At 38.6% G+C, this 19,634-nt stretch overlaps 1 protein-coding gene across 1 annotated transcript; it reads right to left on the bottom strand.

Annotated features, from left to right (window-relative positions):
• Nucleotides 1–1,847: 1,847 nt before the first annotated feature.
• LOC148729025 (uncharacterized) lies at nt 1,848–13,673 on the bottom strand. The gene is made up of 9 exons (XM_088725070.1): nt 13,596–13,673; nt 11,742–11,806; nt 9,543–9,643; nt 5,244–5,539; nt 4,828–4,942; nt 3,879–4,004; nt 3,515–3,548; nt 2,760–2,886; nt 1,848–2,463 (listed from the first exon to the last, which is right to left on the bottom strand). Exons 1-9 carry the CDS (start codon nt 13,671–13,673, stop codon nt 1,945–1,947), a joined length of 1,461 nt encoding a protein of 486 aa, XP_088581196.1. The 3' UTR covers nt 1,848–1,944.
• Between the last annotated feature and the right edge of the window lie 5,961 nt (nt 13,674–19,634).

A 19,634-nucleotide genomic window follows, 5' to 3' on the forward strand; every position in this document is an offset into this window, starting at 1 on the left:
GCGCTCGCCTTACGCATTTGTGTGCTTGGGTGAAAAACCCGAAAAGCCTCGCCTGTTCTGCAAGGTAACCAGGAGACCAGGAAATTAATGATTTGAATGGAAAATAATTGGTCCTGATACGATAACTAAAGGAACACAAAAAACAGTACCTTCAAAAGTATTGCCCATTTTCTCGCTCTCATTAGACCCGCCCAGTTTTCTGAATCATTTGTTTGAGGCGTCAGTCTCTACGCGAAATACGAATGAGCATATTAACAAGATATTTATTAGTTCTTCAACCGAACAGATTTCCTTCCGAAATATTTCCCATAGTTTTAACAGACCTCTTCACCACTACTTCAGATAATCCCCTTTTAATTCGAAAATAAGCCTAAATGGATCAGTGAGATTTCATTTTCAAATTTTAGAGAAAAGAATTCTGTTGTTTTCTCGTGTAGAACAAAGGATAGTACTGAAACCGCTTTTTACCTATCGACGGGGGCGGGGAGTTTAGGGGGATGATATAGTTCAGGAAGTTTTAGAGGACGGATCGGTCGTTGCTTAGAGACCACGAAGGAAAAAAATAGTAGTCTGACTGCCAATTGACTGCCAATAATGGGGGATGGGGGGGGGGGGGGAGGGTCATAAGAATATTAAAACCAAAATTGACCGGACTTCCCCCTCAGCTATAACTGGTCCCCTTACAACAGAAATCGGTAATTTTGCTGTACGTGATGTGGTCGGCTGTTCTACTCGAGTCGCGTAAGTCATTCCTGACTGTTTAGTTAAAATCCGTCGGTAGGGTTAAGTGGCTTTGTTAGGCTCGTTTGTTGTGAATTTGTGGCGAGGAAATGGTTTATATAGCGCCAGCAGTTGTTGAAATCTGTTAAGAAGAGTCTGTTCTAAGATAGCGAACCAGCTATATATCATCGTTGAAAGTAGTTGTTGCAGTAAGTGGAACTTTCTGCCAGCCCAAACTCAGGCCTGGTCAATGATGTGATTCGAATTCATTATCGACCAGGTTTTTTCGCGGTACACCATGCCCATTTGGTCCCTTTGCGGCAAAACTGTTGAATCAGTTTACACTACCGAGACCTATGGCAATCGACCGACCAAATACTCTTATTTTAAGTGAGATGATGACGAGTGGTCAGTCACCCCCACCGACAACAGTCCCTCTTAAGTCAACTCTTTCCTGAACGATCAAAGTGAACCATCAACTGAACTGAAGATAGGTTGTTAATGACGGTGGCTTTATTGTTTCTAGGAAGAATTGTTTTGCCGGTGAGGTCACAGGGTGTTCAGCTCTGTAAAACTTCAAGCAAACCGTAAGATATCAGTACAAAAAGGAAGAGATCAAATCAGGAAGTAATGGCCATTAAAAAAAAAAGATGAGGAACAGAGCCTCTCACAAATATCTTTTCTATCGTTAATTATACCTTCAGCTGGGGGGTTTGGATTTTACGATTCTGGCGAACAAAGCCTCTCCCCACTAATTGCTACACATTTCCTTGTAAATGATATACGCGAACTTAGTGTTATATCATGGTACTTATTAACAACTATTCACCGAAGTGAAAAAGGCTGGTGGTGGATATTACTGAGCCACGAAGCGGCGAATTAATTATCCATCACTAGCCACCGACACTTAAGGGGAATAGTTTTTTAAGCATATACTAAAACGGTGAGACATGTAACTTCCCTGCGCATACAGCTCGCGACATCGACGTTTAATGGATATCGAATATGTCTTCTTAGCAGATTTCTATAGTGTTTTAATACTTGAATTGTCTTTGTACGATTGAAGCATCTTAGACTGGATGTCAAAAAGTTATGTTTGAGACAAATCTGACCAGAGGAGAAGATAATGCTGAACCCACTGTTTTATTAGCTAGTAAGCTTTACATTTTTCTAATTCATGATGCCTTCTTGTCTTGAAATTTGGGGAGTGAACTGTTTCCTCTGTCACTGCACCAGGATGTACCCCATGGCTTTGATGTGCTTGTCTCCGTTGTCTGACTCGTGTGTTGCTTCATTTCCACACGTGTTGGAGTCATCATGATGACCTCCCGTACCAAAACCAATTCGGGAGTCACAAAGGGCGCAATCATTATACTCGTTAGCGATGATACCGATTCTTGCTTTGGAATGAGGTGAGTCGTCCCCCACAACATTGAAACCTTCCCTGTTGCAGTGGGGCTGCAAAGAGGCCTCAGTACCAATCAACTCCTTCCACGTGTTACGACCCAATGAGGTTGTGTGGTATTTTCCATCAGCGATCAGTGAGTGCACAGAGTTGGCGTGCTTGTTGATTACAATGAAGTTGGTCTGTTGGTCGATCTTTATACCGAGACAGATCTTGGAGAAGGATGTGTTCCAGTATGTCGGTAACTTGGTCTGTTGTAAGTCAAACCCAGTCTTCCCTCCAGAGAGGTTATAAGCTTTTCTGTCGCTCCAGAAATGAGAGTTGTAATGGAAGGTCCTCTGAAATTGATATTAAATGATTTTTTTCTTATTTAGTATGATATCCATTATAGACTGTCTTAGGCTCACGGTCATTAACTAATCATAAGCGACTCCTGGTGATTTTAAGGAAGACCGTAGCTATTTCTTGCACGTCTTGTAAAGAGGATTGAACGATCAAGCGAACGACTTTTGGTAGCTGTAAAGGAAACAGCATACACTTTCTCACAAACCATATTTCACTTACTTACACTGACCTGTATCTCGAATGAATTTCAAATGATTTTACACTTTATTGATAGCAAATCAATTAATACCTTGCTGCCGTCAATTTTCATGACAGGCGTCCATCCTCCATCTCCGCATCCAAAGTCTCCCATGTGACAGAAAACGGAAATTGGCTTTGAGTCCAAGAGCAGGACAACCTTACCACTCTTGTTCAATCTGTTGGATAAAATACTTTGTGAGAACTGGTAGTACATAGCGAGACTTTGGCATATTTAGTAGGTCTTATAACTTTTCAAGAGACACAACGTACGTTTCAATTCTTTTCCAAAAAGAAGTCGGCTCGGATGATTATCATAAAGGATCAGGAGCTAGATTGTTGTTAAAATAATTGCTTTTATCATATAAGGGGCAAAATTACTGAATTGTGATTGGTCAAGACAGAGGGTATTTTTTCTTAGTTTTTGTAATTGCCCCGGGAAAAGTTACTTGAAAATGATTGGCTGAAAATCGCTTAGCAAACGCTGCCAAGTTAAAGAAATTTCTGTTTGTTTTGGCGTCCCGTTTTATGCGAGATCAGTAAGAAAACATTTTGCCCCTTATATTTTAAACAAGTAATCACATGGTTCCTCGTAAAATTAAGGATTAATATCACTTGTGTTTTCGGAAGTTGCAGAAATTGCCCTCGTCGCTGCGCGACTCGGGCAATTACAGCAACTTCCGAAAACACGCGTGATATTAATCCTTAATTTTACTCGGCCCCATGCGATTACCTATACTTATTCCTTCTGATGGCATATCTCGTTCTCACCCATTTCTGATATTGTCATTGAGCTATTTTACTTACATATCCCTTTCGTAAATTTCCTTGCATGTTGAGACTGAAAGAAGAGTAACATATGAATATTAATCTTCTCGGTAGCATTGTGAATAGTTTTGCATTCATGTGATCATTAAAAGCATCAAGTTTCCTCCAAATTTTTGCAACCTGATCAATACAAGGCAGGTGATTAACATAAACAAATCACCCTCTCTGATAACATAACAACGGACCCTTAAACAACAACAGAAAAAAGAACGTGTGGTATTTTAAAAAATCTGATTGAAACGAAAATTTAAATTTAAAGAGAAGAAAACGCAAATGAAAGGCGTTTACTTTGAAACAGAGCATCACAAGAAACCTCATGGAAACATCAAAAGAGATTCATTACTCATTGTGCAGATTTCTCCATCCCAAAAGTATCCAGGTTTGCATGAACACTTGTATGATCCTTCAGTATTGTTGCACACAGCATTGACATTACAGGTATGCGTATCTGTAGCACACTCGTCAATGTCTGAGAAGAAATTAATAACTATTGATGGCGGGACAATTCTCCAAAGAATGATTTTCTTTTGAGCGTTAAATGTAACCCATGGTCTGCTGGTTTTTGTCCTGCCCTGTGATTGATTTAAATACTCGAGCCATACCCTTAATGAAACGTATCAAAATCAACTGCAACTCAATCACTCGTCATTTCCCGGCCTGCAAAGTTGGCGTATGTTAGCCCCTTACAGAGGTAAAGAGGGGCAGAGCCGCCAATAGGAGTAGCTTACCAAACGCCTCGCTTCTGTGCTACTCATTTTTACCTCTCAAACCGCACTCAAAAATGAAAGCTACGCAGACTCGCGTTTTCTCACCCTCAGGCTTGCTGGCTTGTTTTTTCTTTGACTTCTCATTAATTTCTGCTGGATTTTTCCTTTTTTCTGATTGCTGCCATGATTACTAAGGGTTTCGCTTTTCGACATTCGGTTAAAAGGAATGATAAGTTTTTGCGATGATCCAAATACAGCCTAGTGTAAAAAGTAATTCAGATAAAGAACAAGATCGTTTCTTTCTTGGCAAATGGACTTTGAAATAATTTTTTTTTCTGGTAATGAACAGGCGGGTGGGTCCGAATGATGCCCCGAAACCAGGGTGGATGAGTAATTAAAGCATAAATTTCGAAGTAAGCATTGTTCGATCTCCCCTTTTTCAAGAAGAAGAATTGACAGGTAAAGAAGAAGATCTACATTCCTTTGATAACCACCGCATGTATATCTCCTTTAACAGCTTTTCTCGTCCCGCTTGCTAAATAGTTTTGGACGTACTCACTTATTTAAAAAACAAGTTCTGTTTACCTTGGCCGCAGTCTTCTCCTTTGAATCCAGCAGAACACAAACAGCGATAGCCTTTGTCAGTAAAACCACTTTGACAAGTGCCTTCATTCTTACAGCGGTTTGTAGCACATGAGCTCTAAAGCCAAAGAGATAAATTAGTAATCAAGTACAATTCCATTCAAACTGATGATAATTAGACTTAGTCATCACAATTGCATCTTGGGCCTTGTCATTCTCTTGAGACTGAGCCGATAAATGCAGTTTGCGGCCAGGTTGCGTTCAATCTCAACCTCTTTACTAAAACTCAAAGAGGATCGTTAGGTTAAAGAAGAAAAGTAAAATTATTCGAAGGCTTACAACAAACTTAGCTGCATTATTTAAATATTTTTCGTTACTTTTTGGACCAATTGATAGGCAGATCAACACAGAATACTTGCATCAGCAGAATGATGAAAATAATCTTTGTTCTCCTCCAGCTCATGTTCGTGTCCTTCGTGAGTGACATTATTCAGTTCGCATAGATACTTTCCACGTTCCTCTGCTCTTTTATCGAGATTGATACTGACACAGTCGGGTTCCATGTAGCACACGTTCATACAAAACCCTGCGATCATGATTTCCACCACGCGAATCAAGTGGTTTACCAGGCGTTTGCCATCAAAGGCTTTTTCTGGTCCAAACTCCAAAGTGCGGCATTCGTCTGCGTCACTGAAGTCTGGAATTAAACAAAAACCTAGAATGAGCGTAGTAGTAGTAGTAGCAGCAGCAGCAGCAGCAGCAGCAGCAGTAGTAGTAGTAGTAGTAGTAGCAGTAGTAGTAGTAGTAGTAGTAGTAGTTCTTTATTTAATGTGGCACCACACTTAGCTACAAGCTACTTACCATGAATCCCAAAACAAAATATACAATAAAAATTACAACCTACATCAAGAAATTATGTACATTAAGTAAAATGTTTTTACAAAAATGATATTTCAAAATTTAAATATATATTTGTATACATGTGTAGTAAAACAGAGATCAAAAAGTAAAAAGTTAAAATTGTAGGCGACAGATCGGATATCGTGAAGAAACGTTCTTGTGCCAGCCTATGCGCGTATAGCATCTGGTATCGCGTTCCAAGTCTTAGCAGCAAAATAAGGAAATGACCTAAGACCATGCTTGGTACTGTTAACCTTAGGTAAGGAAAGCATGTTAGTTCCTCTTAAATTGTAATCAGTCCTTCTTGGTTTAACTAAGTCAGTTATTGACCGTTAGCAACATGTCTCAAATCCTACGACTCTTCGATGTCGTATGCAAGCCGATACAATCGAGCAAGTCTTCTTATAAAATACCGTTATCTTTGTATACATGATCTAAGCGCACGTTGATTTATCCTTTCCATTTTGTTTGTATTCCTATCCACACAGTGGTGCCATATCTGGCTACAACAATCAAAGTGAGGTAAAATAAATAAGAGGCAGGATATTTTTAAGCCTATTTAAAGCATTGACCTGACCCGCCATCTTTCGACAGATCGATGCAACATGAGTATCAAATTTGAGCTTGTCATCCTGATAATTTTATTTCACTGGAAGTAGTAGGTATTGGCCTCCCTGCATATTCTAACTGGAAATCACAATCAGTGTTTCCTAACACCAAACCCTTATATTTGTCTGGATTTGCTAACATCCCATTCTGTCGAAACCATTGGGTTGAACTGGCTAAGTCTCGGTTTATACCTTCCTCCAATGCTCGGGTATCATGGTGTGATAAATAGAGTTTAGTGTCGTCTGCATAACAAATTTACTGTTGACTATTAGGCCCTTTAATATCAGTCGCGCCGAGTGGCGGGATTATTAATTTTATACTTCAGTGATATTTTAAAAACATAGATCATCCAAAAAATACATTTCATAAGTCACAAAGGGTATTATAGAAATCATCTAGATCTGCTTCTGAGAAGTTGGAAATTTCGTATGGTCAAAGCCTCCATCATAATTTTTTCAGACTGCTTATCTCACCGCGCGAGTTTTTACAAAATATAATGCTCTGCGCTAAGTTAAGTGGACTGAATATTTTAAAGGAAACTCTTATTGATAAGTAGTCAGTTTCAGTTGTCACAGTGGTACAAATCCATGGCAATAACCATATATTTCCAAGTACCTTTCATCTTTGATAATTTTAAGCCGAGATGAAAGAGAAAAGAGAATGAGATTTTCCTTGCTCCATTCGCTTTGCAACGAATTCTCGGTGCTCATGCAGATTTTTCAATTTGCTCTAGAATGATCTTAGCACCACTGGCTTTCAAACTTGCGCTGCCACCTGAGATACCTACATAATACTGCACATGACAAATGTCAGACAGGAATGGATTTCCTGAATTATAGAGAAAATCACGGTGATTATCCATCTAAACTTAAAGATCCTTTCGAACCATGTTCGCAAAAAACTTCAAAATAACTTTAAGTAATTGTGTCTGCTTTGTCTCTATTTCGTCCATAGAACAGATACAAGCCATAACTTCTATAAGCCCATCAAGATCTACCAAAAAAATAATTTATTTAGTCATGAAAAGCTTCAAAAATTTAATTTATAAAAGGCTGATCTACCACAAAAACAAGAGGAAAAACTCCATCGTTGGTAACTAAACAAAGATGCTTTAAAACAATAGCAACTCTTAAACAGTGTAAAAGTTTATTTTTACCATATTTTTTCCGCTAATGATAGGTTTAAGGAAAACTAACCTTGTGTCGCAGAAATCATACTGCACAATGGCAAAACAAGACAGATATAGATCAAATACGTGTACATCATCGAGAAGAACTCTTTCAGAAAGTTTTCCGAGAGAAGTGTAAATTCATGTCCAACCCTACATGCAGGTGAAGCGATCTAAAAACTATTTTTTCTTGGGCATAAACTTCTAATCTATTTTCAGCCAATAGAAACTCAGCTGTTGCGTGAAGTATAGTTATTCAAATACTTCATTTCGTGCCAGGACGATGGAATAATTAATAATTTACATGTTTTTTGTTTGTTTGTTTTTTTAAGAGATTCAGTCTTTGGCTATTCTTTAGCAAAGTTTACTGAACCGGCCTTAAATTCTTCTGTTACTTTGATTATCTAAAGAGGTCTCCATGTTCCTATTTTTGTCAGTATATTGATCAGGTTGTTGGGTAAACTGACTCGACAGAGAATGGCATGTGAATTTAAACACTTTGAAAGCATTCCTATCTTATTACTGGATGATAAACTCCCCAGAAGGGAAAAAAAGCTTTTACGGGTTTATTGTAATGTATATTAGTCAGCTTTCAAAAAAAACAACTGCGTAGGTCTTATAATTGTGTGGCCTACTTTGCAGTATGACCCTTTGAGGAAAAGCAGTATTTACCGTTAGCCATCAGTGAGTAGAGAGAGAGTTGGCATGCTTTTCTATAAAGATAAGCTATTTTTGATGGCCAATTTACATACCGAGGCATATCTTACTCCCGACCAATAGGTCGGGAAATGAATTAAGGGAATAAGTTTATAAAGAAATTGTGGTGCTGCGTCAATGGGGGTAACAAGTTAATTTGGGTTTATTCGCTAAGTTGAAATTGTAAATTGGCCACCGCAAAGAGTTAAAAAGCTGGCGTTTCGAGCGTTACCCCGTCGCCATTCGCTCTGACGAAGGGCCAACGCTCGAAATGTCAGCTTTTTAACTCTGTACGGTAGCCAATTTCAAATTTCAATTCAGTTTATAAAACCAAACAGTTTTTAATTAGGTCATTGGGAAGCTTGGTAAAGTAAAATGAATAATTTATTTTCTCCCAATGAATTAAATACCTGCTGGAAGAATGAATAAAGATAACGTGACATCCAGGTCTTATTGGTAAAAAAAAAAAATTAGGAAGTTGTTACCACAAAGAAAACAAATTGAATGAGATATTTTCCAATCATTTGCATACTATTTGTGAAGTCGGTTTCAGAAAGCGATCTGTGATATGAAGAATTCGACTTTTATCTTAGTTCTGTTACTTTGGTATTTCATGATACCTGCTCCTGTCTCATCGAAAGGTCAGTTTTACTATTACTCATTTCTGAGTGGGGATTGTGAAGGGAAAGTAGTCCTTCTTAAGTTGTCAAAATGATCGCTAACGCAAAATCGGCCCATATGAGAAGTGGAATCACTGAAAATATGGGCAACCCCAAAGAACTCTGGAAAACTCTTAAACATGCAGTATCAACACATCTGATTCCTTCAACGCCCTCTTTCATTGAAATGGATGGCCAAGAAATAACAGACCCACTTTCCATGGCTGATGCTTTTAACTATCGATCATTTCGCTAACATACAGGGGGCTGCAAACCTGGCTCAGGTCACAGTCAACGAACAGGTACTTGCTAACGTAGAGGCTAGCATTTTACACTTTATTAATGCTCGCATAGATGTTTCTACGCAATTTGATATCCCCCTCATGACCGCTCGACAAGTTGAAGAGTATACAAAGCGCATAGGAGGAAACAAAGCCACAGGCCTGGATGGGATTGGAATTAAAATTCTAAAACTACCACTACCGGCGATATCTAATTGTTTGACCAACATCTACAATTCTCGCATCAGTAAAACCGTTTTTCCGGATCATAAATTCAAAAAAGCAAGGCTAACTCCTGTCTACAAGAAAGACTCACCTCATGACAGGAACAACTGTAGGTTGTCAGTCCTGCCAGTTATCTCCAAACCTCTTGAAAGATATATTGCGTCATGTTACTTAAAATACCTGTGCCACAATAACCTTCTTTACAGCAAACAGTCTGCTTATCGCTCAAATCATTCATGCGAAACTTCCCGTGTTGAACCTCACAGACAACTGGCTGAAGGCTGTGGATAAAAGAAAGTTTGTTGGGTCGATATTCTTGGATCTGAGCAAAGCCTTTGACTAAGTGAGTCACGACATTCTACTATCTAAAATCGCTAAATACCGCGCTAGTGAGCCAACTTTGAGATGGTTCAAATCGTATTTATGCGATCGAACTCAAACATGCACTATTTCTGGATCACTATCTAATCCTCTCACGTTGCCACAAGGCGTTCAACAAGGATCAATTTTGGGGTCCCCTCCTCTTTTCACTTTATATTAACGACTTACCTCTCTGCCTATCAACTTCTGACGCCGAAATATATGCTGATGATACAATGCTATGGACTTCCGATCGCTCCATTGATCATATCCAACAGAATTTGCAAGTCAGCCTAAACAATGCTAGCAGTTTATTCAAGTTAAACAAAATGGTACCTAACACAAAAGAAGACGAAACACCTACTCATAGCTACACAACAGAAATTGAAATACGCTAACAACCCAACCTTAGATCTTTACTTAGATGGCAACAGAAGAAGCTAAAGATGAAAAAATCTCAGGCGTTAAGATCCACAAGCGCATTAGTGGCACAACCACATCGAATATTTAATTGGGAAGCTGAACTCTAGAATTTATTTGCTAAAGGGGGCGAATAGCTTCCTTGACCTCCACTGCAGAAAATTGTTATTGAATGCGCTTACTAAGCCTGTCTTTGAATATTGCTGTTCGGTTTGGGGTAACGCCCCTAACGATCAACTGCTGAGAATACTTAGAGTGCAGAAACGTTGTAGTAGGTTAATATTAGATGCTAGTTTCCACGATAACTCGGTTCAAATGTTCGAGAAACTACAGTGAATCCCCACTGATGATGTAATATGTATGAAGAAATTGTGCATAGTGTTTAAAATTGTGAACGGAGAGTGTCCGGATTATTTTACGAGCTATAGATCTTATGTAAAAAATACCCATTCATATAATACGCGAGCTTCTTTTCACGATCATCTGGCCGTGCCGAAATGTTGCTCCAACGCAGGCCTTCGAACATTTCATGCAAGTGCCACTTATGGAACCGTCTGGACGACAAATTTAAAACTATTACAGATGAAAGCAACGTTGAGAATCTTTTAGTGCACAATTTTTTAAAAAGTAATTCAGATCGCGAACATTTTACTATTTCTAAAACGTTTGGAACATATCATGTGCATGCTGTTCTTAATAATCTAGTTTTTATAATTCTTTTTAATACAGCGCACAAAGTAAACTACTGGGTTACCAGTAATTATGTTAGCTATTAAAGTTTATTTATTTATTTATCTCTTGGTTAGAGAGCTGCTCCAATATTGTAAGACTATCATGTCGGATCCCACGCAAGTGTCAATTTGTTTGTTTACATTTTATTTTTACATTCGCGATGATGACGATCTAATTTGTAGATGTCGATGAGGAACAGAAGAATGCAGTAAACATTCTGTTTGCAACAATACTGAAAGTTCCTACAACTGTTCGTGTAAATCGGGATATTCTGGAGATGGAAGGACATGCAAAGGTGAACTAGACCAGAACCCTAATTATCTTGACGAACAAAGGAATAAAAATTAAAGAAAAAAACGTGTTCAACCCTATAAATGATCAAATTAGTCACGTGTTTAGGGGTTTTCCTTGCTAAGTCAGTTGCCTTGAACTTTACAGATTTAAACGAGTGTGCCGACGGAACAGCCAACTAAAGTGCTGAAGAAACTAATTAAAAAATATATTCAACCCTATAATGTAGTAACGTGCCTAGTGGGTTTTCCTTACTAAATCGGTTGCTTTGAGTTTACAGATATAAATGAGTGTCACATAAGAAAATCCAATTGTAGTGTTGATGCTCTGTGCAAGATTATCGAGGAATCGTATCGCTGCAAATGCAAACCAGGATTTACTGGAGATGAAAGGACTTGCAAAGGTATTTAAAACGCAGCTTAGTTTCAGAGGCTAATCTTAATAAATTAAATTGGGTCTGGTGACTAATGTCTAATTCTCATCAACTAAATACATCAAATCGTACAATAATCAATCCCCGTAACTGGCTTGATGGCCCTATTGGTTAGAGAGCTGCTGAAAAATTTGCAAGATTACCTGCCGGATTCCTCTTTGGGCTCAATTCGTTTTACACACTTCATTTTCACATCTGCAATGATGACCTTTTAATAAAAGGAGAGTATTTTCAGACTTTGATAACCAACGTGGGTCTCCATTCGTTGTTCATACTCTTCCTTTAAATCTGCGTTAATTTCTAAAGTTAACTGTAGGGATGAGATTCTTGTTAATGAAGAGCTTTTTCAGATATAAGCGAGTGTGCTTCAGGAACACAAAACTGCAGTGCTGATGCAGTGTGCAACAATACCAAGGGATCGTACAACTGTACATGCAAACCATGATACTACGGAGATGGAAATATCTGCCGTTCGGGTAGTATTTTTCCTGCGGTATTTCTTAGTTTCTTGAAATGCTTCTGTTTAGACATCAGTTATGAGAAGTTCTTTTCTGTAAACGGGTCAAAAAAAAAACAAACAAACCAACAAAAACAAAACAATAACAAAAGAAAGAAAAATAAAAAATATGGAAAAATTCTATAAAAGCCTTGTTAGGAACTATTGAGAAAACAAATTAAAGACGCTCGAAGGGTTTGTAAACGCTACCCTGCGTAAATAGCGGCCTTCTGGTGTGCATTTGAAACTTCAAGTAGTGTGAGAACGAACGGCGAAGCTGTGAGTGGTTTGGACGCATCTTAAATTCTCGGCTCCGTTGTTTCCAGTTTCATCGTGCGCATTAGACACCCACCGACACCACGAAAACACGAGGAACCAAGTCGCAATAGCTTTGATGTACTTTGCAGCTTTGCATGGTGAGTATCTGGAACAATCACAAAGCGTACTAAAGTGAAACCAATACAACTGTGGGTTACTTTCGGCCCTCAATTGGAATCGCTCCATGGAGAATCTCCAAGCTATCTTAGATGAATGAAGTCGATAACTTTCGTACTAAGCTAGGGACTATTCTTCCCTCTAATCGGCGACCAGTCACACTTTTTAACTTGGATTTGAACGTTATATAATTCTCTTCTACATAGAAACGTTCCCCTTAAAAAAAATGTTTTTACATCACCCCGTTCTTTTGTCTTCCTAAAGGCTTTTTTGCTGTTGATATACCTTTTTTTTTTCCAGCGTTGACATGTAAGGAAATTTTCGACCGCAATGTGTAAGTCAGTAATTAATTAATTTAAAGACTAAAACAAAGCCGAACAGAACTATAAAAGGAAAACATGAAAATAATATAATAGTACTGATAATTCGAAAAGGAAGAAGGACAAGGAAAGCTCTGAAAATGAGGATACTGAGAATAATAACCTTGATAATAAAATAATCTTCCACACTTGAATCTCGTTTCAGAGGAATTAGAAAGTACTTTGTATCATTTAATGAATATATAACTATACTTAGATTTGATGAAGCCATGGCCTTCATCAAATCTCAGCTGTATCTCTCCTATTAAAGAAATACTTTATTTAATAGATGCAAAAAGAGTGGCGAGGTCACCCTGCTACTAGACTCAAAGCCATTTTCTGTTTTCTGTCACCTGGGAGACTTTCGATGCGGAAATGGGGGATGGACGCCGGTTATGAAGATCAATGGTAATAAGGCATGAATTTATTGGCTAAGAAATTTATTGTGGATAAAGGTCAATGCAAAGATGCGAGAAAGGGGATGGGCAAAATGGCAGCTGTTTTCCTGAAAAAGGTCAAGCGTCGCTCGCTTATCTTCACTGAATAGGAGCCTGAAACAGGATATTATTTCATTAATTGAAAATTAAGAAAAAATTAATTATTTGCTATAAATTTCAGAGTACATTCCATTACGATTCCCAATTTTGGAGGAACAGAAGTTCTTACAACCTTCCAGGAGGCAAAACTGGCTTTGACTTTCAACCTACTGGGACACATCCTTCTCCAACATTTGTCTCGGTATGAAGATCGGCAATCAGCTCAGATTCATTGTCATCAACAAGCATGCGGACTCTCTACACTCACTCATCGCTGATGGAAAAAAACGCACCACCTCACGTGGTCGTAAAAAGTGGAAGACTGATTGGCTCACAGGCCTCCTTGCAGCCCCACTGCAACATGGAAGGATTCAACGCGGTTGGAGGGAAAATTGATCAATCCAAAGCGAGAATCGGCATCACTGCTAACCAGCAGAATGAGTGCTCTTCTTGTGACTCCAGGATTGGTTTTGGCACAGGAGGACTACATGATGACTCCAATACTTGTGAAAACGAGGCAACGCACCAGCCTGATAATGGAGACAAGCACATCAAAGCCATGGGGTAAATCCTGGTGCAGTGTCGAGGAACACAGCTAAATTCCTATCTCTTAAGTTAAAAACATTATGAATAAGGACAATGTAGTGTTGAGGCTTACCAGCTGATTAAATTATGGATTCAGAAAAATTTCCATAATCAAATAGTTAATCTTTAGTTGAGTAATAGTAAATTTGTTGTATTAGTGCAGTCGCAATAATATTCGAAGAAACAAAGAAATTGAACAGTAATAATAAAATTACAATACAAAAGTAAACATCAGAGAATATGAAACTTTAAAAGCACCGGGACATCAATGACATTTTTAGTGGTTATGAAGGTTTCGCCCCATTGCAGGTTCCATCCATACGATCTTTGTCAGATTGGCCCCTTAGGTAAAAGATATTAAAACATATTCCTTTTCTATCGAAATGATAATATATTTCGATCAACATGCAATTTAAAGCGAAACCAGAACAAAGTTCGATCAACATGCAAATGTTAAGTCGTGAAAATTAACGCACGAGTAATGCCATGCCGCTTTATTACTCTTATTTTTATTTCGTTTGAAAATATATTTGGATTAAAATGTTCACTTAGTTAATTCAATAAACAAACTACGTGTTCTCCTGTATTTTTCCATAAGAAATTAACTTTTAAAGCAGTAAAATTTGTACTTCATGTTGATTGAAAAGTTCAGAGTCTTAAGAGTTTGGGACAACTTTGTTGCAGGGTAAATTACTATTCTGTATTAACGCACCCCTTATCGTTGTATTATCTACCGAAATATATGGACCAAGAAACAAAACAATAAGGGCCTCAGTTAATTGTGTGGGCATTCATGCATGAAAAATTGGGTTCAGTTCATTAAAATAAACATATGAAATTGATTAATAAACTCGCAATATCGTCGCTCTCAAATTGGCTCCGTATTTCTCAACAGATAGACAGCCATATTGTAAACAGGTTTTCAAAGTTTATGATAATTTATTTACGAGACATTGTACAATGCGATCAAATGATGTTAAAAATAAACTTCAACCTCATTGTGCCAACTCACTGTACTCACTGATCGTTGACGGGAAATACCGCGCCACCTCACTGGGTCGTAACACATGGAAGTGGCTGATTGGCTCACAGGCCTCCTTGCAGCCCTACTGCAACAGGGAAGGATTTAATTCCGTTGGTGGATCTGATTCCCTTGCATCCAAAGCAAGGATCGGAATTAATGCCAATCAACAGCACCACTGTAATTCTTGTGACTCCAGAATCGGGTTTGGCACTGGAGGGTGGTACGATGACTCAAACACCTGTGGCAACGAGGCGTCGCGCTCGGCGGATAATGGAAACAAGCACATCAAAGCCATGGGGTACATCCTGGTACAGTGACAAGGCGATAGTTAACTTCCCAAACTTTAAGCCGAGAAGCCATCATGAATTAAAAAAAATTGTAGTATGCTAGAGCTAACAGGCTAATAAAAGAATGAGTATAATCTTGTTTTACTCTCTAGTTAAGTTTGTCTCTAGTATAACCTTTTGACGTCCAGTTTGCGATGTTTCATTTGTGCGAAGCCGATTTAATGTTCACGACACGTCCCCGTCACAAAATGTTCGCGAATCAAGGAAAGGTAACGCAGAGAAGGAGGAGTACGGAATACGGAAAATGTGACCTTTTTTTTTCCTTGCTCGCGTCGCCCTTTGCGCTCTCTTCGCAGGATAACCAGTATCTTAAGGGAAATGAATGGGCTCAGATACGAGAACTTGCGAAACGCAAAAAGTAATACCTTCCAAAGTATTGCCTACTTTTCTCACTCTCAACAGAACACAGAATTTTCTGCACCATTTGCTCGAGACGTCAGTCTGCACGCGAAATATGAATGAAGCTCATAACAATATCATCATTAGCTTGTCATCTGAACGGATTTCCATCCGGAATACCTCCCACAGTCAAGATCTCCCTCACCACAACTTGAGATGTACTTCTTTTAATATAAATATTAGCCAAAATTGAACAATACGATCTCATTATGGAATTTTCAAGGAAGAATTCTGTCGTTATCTCTTGCAAAATAAAGAAGAGTTTTGAAACTAGTCAATACTTATCGCCTGGGAGGGGGGAGGGGGGGAGTGAAATTTGAAAGATCGCATGGTTTTCAGGAGGTAGCCGTGTAAGTCGGTCCTAATTGGTCAGTTTAAATCCATTCGTAAGGTCAGGTGGTTCTGTTAGTTTCGTTTGTTGTTTATACGTTGTGAGGAAGTCGTTTATATTAAGCTAGTAGTTAAGAGGCTAATCTTAATAAATTAAATTGGGTCTGGTGACTAATGTCTAATTCTCATCAACTAAATACATCAAATCGTACAATAATCAATCCCCGTAACTGGCTTGATGGCCCTATTGGTTAGAGAGCTGCTGAAAAATTTGCAAGATTACCTGCCGGATTCCTCTTTGGGCTCAATTCGTTTTACACACTTCATTTTCACATCTGCAATGATGACCTTTTAATAAAAGGAGAGTATTTTCAGACTTTGATAACCAACGTGGGTCTCCATTCGTTGTTCATACTCTTCCTTTAAATCTGCGTTAATTTCTAAAGTTAACTGTAGGGATGAGATTCTTGTTAATGAAGAGCTTTTTCAGATATAAGCGAGTGTGCTTCAGGAACACAAAACTGCAGTGCTGATGCAGTGTGCAACAATACCAAGGGATCGTACAACTGTACATGCAAACCATGATACTACGGAGATGGAAATATCTGCCGTTCGGGTAGTATTTTTCCTGCGGTATTTCTTAGTTTCTTGAAATGCTTCTGTTTAGACATCAGTTATGAGAAGTTCTTTTCTGTAAACGGGTCAAAAAAAAAACAAACAAACCAACAAAAACAAAACAATAACAAAAGAAAGAAAAATAAAAAATATGGAAAAATTCTATAAAAGCCTTGTTAGGAACTATTGAGAAAACAAATTAAAGACGCTCGAAGGGTTTGTAAACGCTACCCTGCGTAAATAGCGGCCTTCTGGTGTGCATTTGAAACTTATCTCTTGCAAAATAAAGAAGAGTTTTGAAACTAGTCAATACTTATCGCCTGGGAGGGGGGAGGGGGGGAGTGAAATTTGAAAGATCGCATGGTTTTCAGGAGGTAGCCGTGTAAGTCGGTCCTAATTGGTCAGTTTAAATCCATTCGTAAGGTCAGGTGGTTCTGTTAGTTTCGTTTGTTGTTTATACGTTGTGAGGAAGTCGTTTATATTAAGCTAGTAGTTGAGTTTTTAACATCTGGGGAGGTAGTGAGAACAGTCTGTTCTAAGTTTGTGAACCAGTAACTGGTGCAGTAAATGAAACTTTTCCATAGTCCATTGGTGTCCGCATCCTCCACAGGCCGAAACATTCGGCCATTTTGTGATCTTGTGTTTGAAAAGGATGGCAAGAGAAATCTATCTAAATCTATTTACATATTTACAGCCATTGAATGCCTATTTGAATGTTTTATTTGCTGCGTTCTTCATTTCATTGGGAACTGTGGCGATCAAATGAGCAAACTCATCTGGAAAATTAGGAATTCATATATCGATCTTCTATTTTTGAATATATCAACAAAGTTGAAGTGGTAAATTGGCCACCGTAACGATTACAAAAGCTGACGTTTCAAGCGTTAGCCCTTCGCTCCGACGCAAAAAAAAAAAAAAAGGGGATACCTACGCAAAAAGGGGATACCTCCGAATCATTACCTATTGTTCTCGTCATCAACGAAACGACCGGAGTCTCTGTACCACTTCTTCGAGAAAATCACAAGATATTATGAATTTTTATCAAAACGAATCTACTACGAGAATTTTCCTGAAGTCATGACTTCCCTCACCACAACGTTAGAGGTAGTAGTTTAAGAGACAACGGAAGAGAATGCATTTTTCTGACTGTGGCTTGCCGTGCAACATGCTGCATTGACACATCAGCCTTAATCACGCTGTATAAGATCTTAATGAGCAGAACACAATTTATGGCCTAAAGTTTTTTCGGTGGTTGCGCCATCTAGTCTTAAAATCTGTCGCTGTGAGGCCAACGTACGTTTCAGTTTATTCCCTGGTAGCGACTGTGGCTTAGTAGACAACCTCGCTTTGCAAACATTCCCCTCCTAAACGGCATTCGTTTTTGTTTCTGCAGTTGCACAATCTTTGGGGGCGGCTTTCTCCGGACATTTTTGCGTTCCTGATTGTGGCTTTGTTATGCCCGTCTATACACCCTATGCCTAACGAGAAGAGACTGGGAGCGATAAACGTGAAAAAGAGGCTAGTTGGGCCTTCTTAGCTCGTGTTTAAAATATGGCCGCTTATGACTCTGTAAGTAGTCGTCTTCTCAGATTCTTACGGAGGAAGATATCCCAGGAGCATCGCTTCAACGAAGAAATCCGACTGCTCTAAAATCAGATGAACTTCGTTTTTGGTTAAAATGTCGTGGCGATCCAGCAAAGGGGTTAAAAACAAAGGCACAATTGGCGAAAAGGCAAGTACAGTATTTGTCAGTCGTGCGTGATACTTCTTAGAATTAAACAGATTTTAATATCGTACAAGAAGATCAAAGGATTTTAGGAGTTACTTTTCTAAATGAAATGTTGATGAAATGATAAATAGGTTTTCAACTTTTCATTTTAAAGAGATCTTGAATATGTTGCGTCTGGTCGTGATAAAGATGTGGATCCCGATAAAAGTCTGATATACAAGCGTCGGAAGGAGAGACAAGAACAACTCGCTCAAAGGGATGCGATGCCTGAGGAAAATACTGTTCAATTTCCATCAGCTGAATGGTCTACAAATTTGCAACGCATGCCATTATTCACAAGGGCAGAGATGGATTTAGATATTTCTAAATCTGGAAAAAACTTGGACAAAAATAAACAGATTCATGCGGTTCCAACAAGCATGAAAAAGGCAAAAACATTTTTTGTTGATGAATATCTGAAGGACTTAACTTGCGCAAGTGACGACCATTATTTCTTTTTTAAATGCTTGTGTTACCATAGTTTCAAAAGAATTGAGCCACCCCATAAATTACAAGTTGCACTTTGTTTAGTAACTGGAGCTGTTAAATATGCCTCATGTACATATGTAGCAGGAACTGTTGGTTTTTGCAATCATGTGCTGGCTGTTATGATGAAACTCTGTAAGTTCAGCTTGTATTGTTGTCAAGATATCAACTGGACTTGGAAAATGACTCTGATATGACACAAGCTGAGGCATGCACTTCAAGTTTACAACTATGGCACTGGCCTGTAAGAGGGGATAAAATGAAGCCCCAACCTGTCATGGAAGTTGAGGTAAAAAAGGTGAATTTAGACCCAGAATATAACCCTAATAGTGGAGTAAGGTGCTTGTTGTATGAAGCTAGGAAAAATTTGGGTACACAGGCATCTGATGAGGCTTTGTTAAAAGACAAACTTCAAAAGATCAACCCTAAGTTTGCCCTGTCTCAAATTATGTCTACTGGTTGTACCAACTTACAGGAAACAAAATTTGGAAAATGTCCAAGTGGCTGCTATGCAAGTAACCAGTTACAGTTCACAGAGTCTAATTTTCAAGTTTTCTGTAATATTGACTCAATGCAAGAATGGACTGTCTGTTACTGCCAAAAGGCGTGTCCTTTCGTGGCCGCTTACAGCAATGATTTCAAACGCTCGATAGAGG

The sequence above is a fragment of the Stylophora pistillata genome, chromosome 6, assembly GCF_964205215.1.
Source record: "Stylophora pistillata chromosome 6, jaStyPist1.2, whole genome shotgun sequence".
Lineage (NCBI taxonomy): Eukaryota > Metazoa > Cnidaria > Anthozoa > Scleractinia > Pocilloporidae > Stylophora > Stylophora pistillata.

Excerpts from the sequence above, each read along its gene's own strand:
- LOC148729025 (XM_088725070.1), bottom strand. The coding sequence starts at position 13,673 with ATGCTTGTTGATGACAATGAATCTGAGCTGATTGCCGATCTTCATACC. Across the intron at positions 3,549-3,878 it reads TGGAGAAATCTGCACAATGA|TCTCAACATGCAAGGAAATT; the intron begins GTAATGAATCTC and ends CTCTTCTTTCAG. Across the intron at positions 2,464-2,759 it reads TGAAAATTGACGGCAGCAAG|AGGACCTTCCATTACAACTC; the intron begins GTATTAATTGAT and ends TATCAATTTCAG.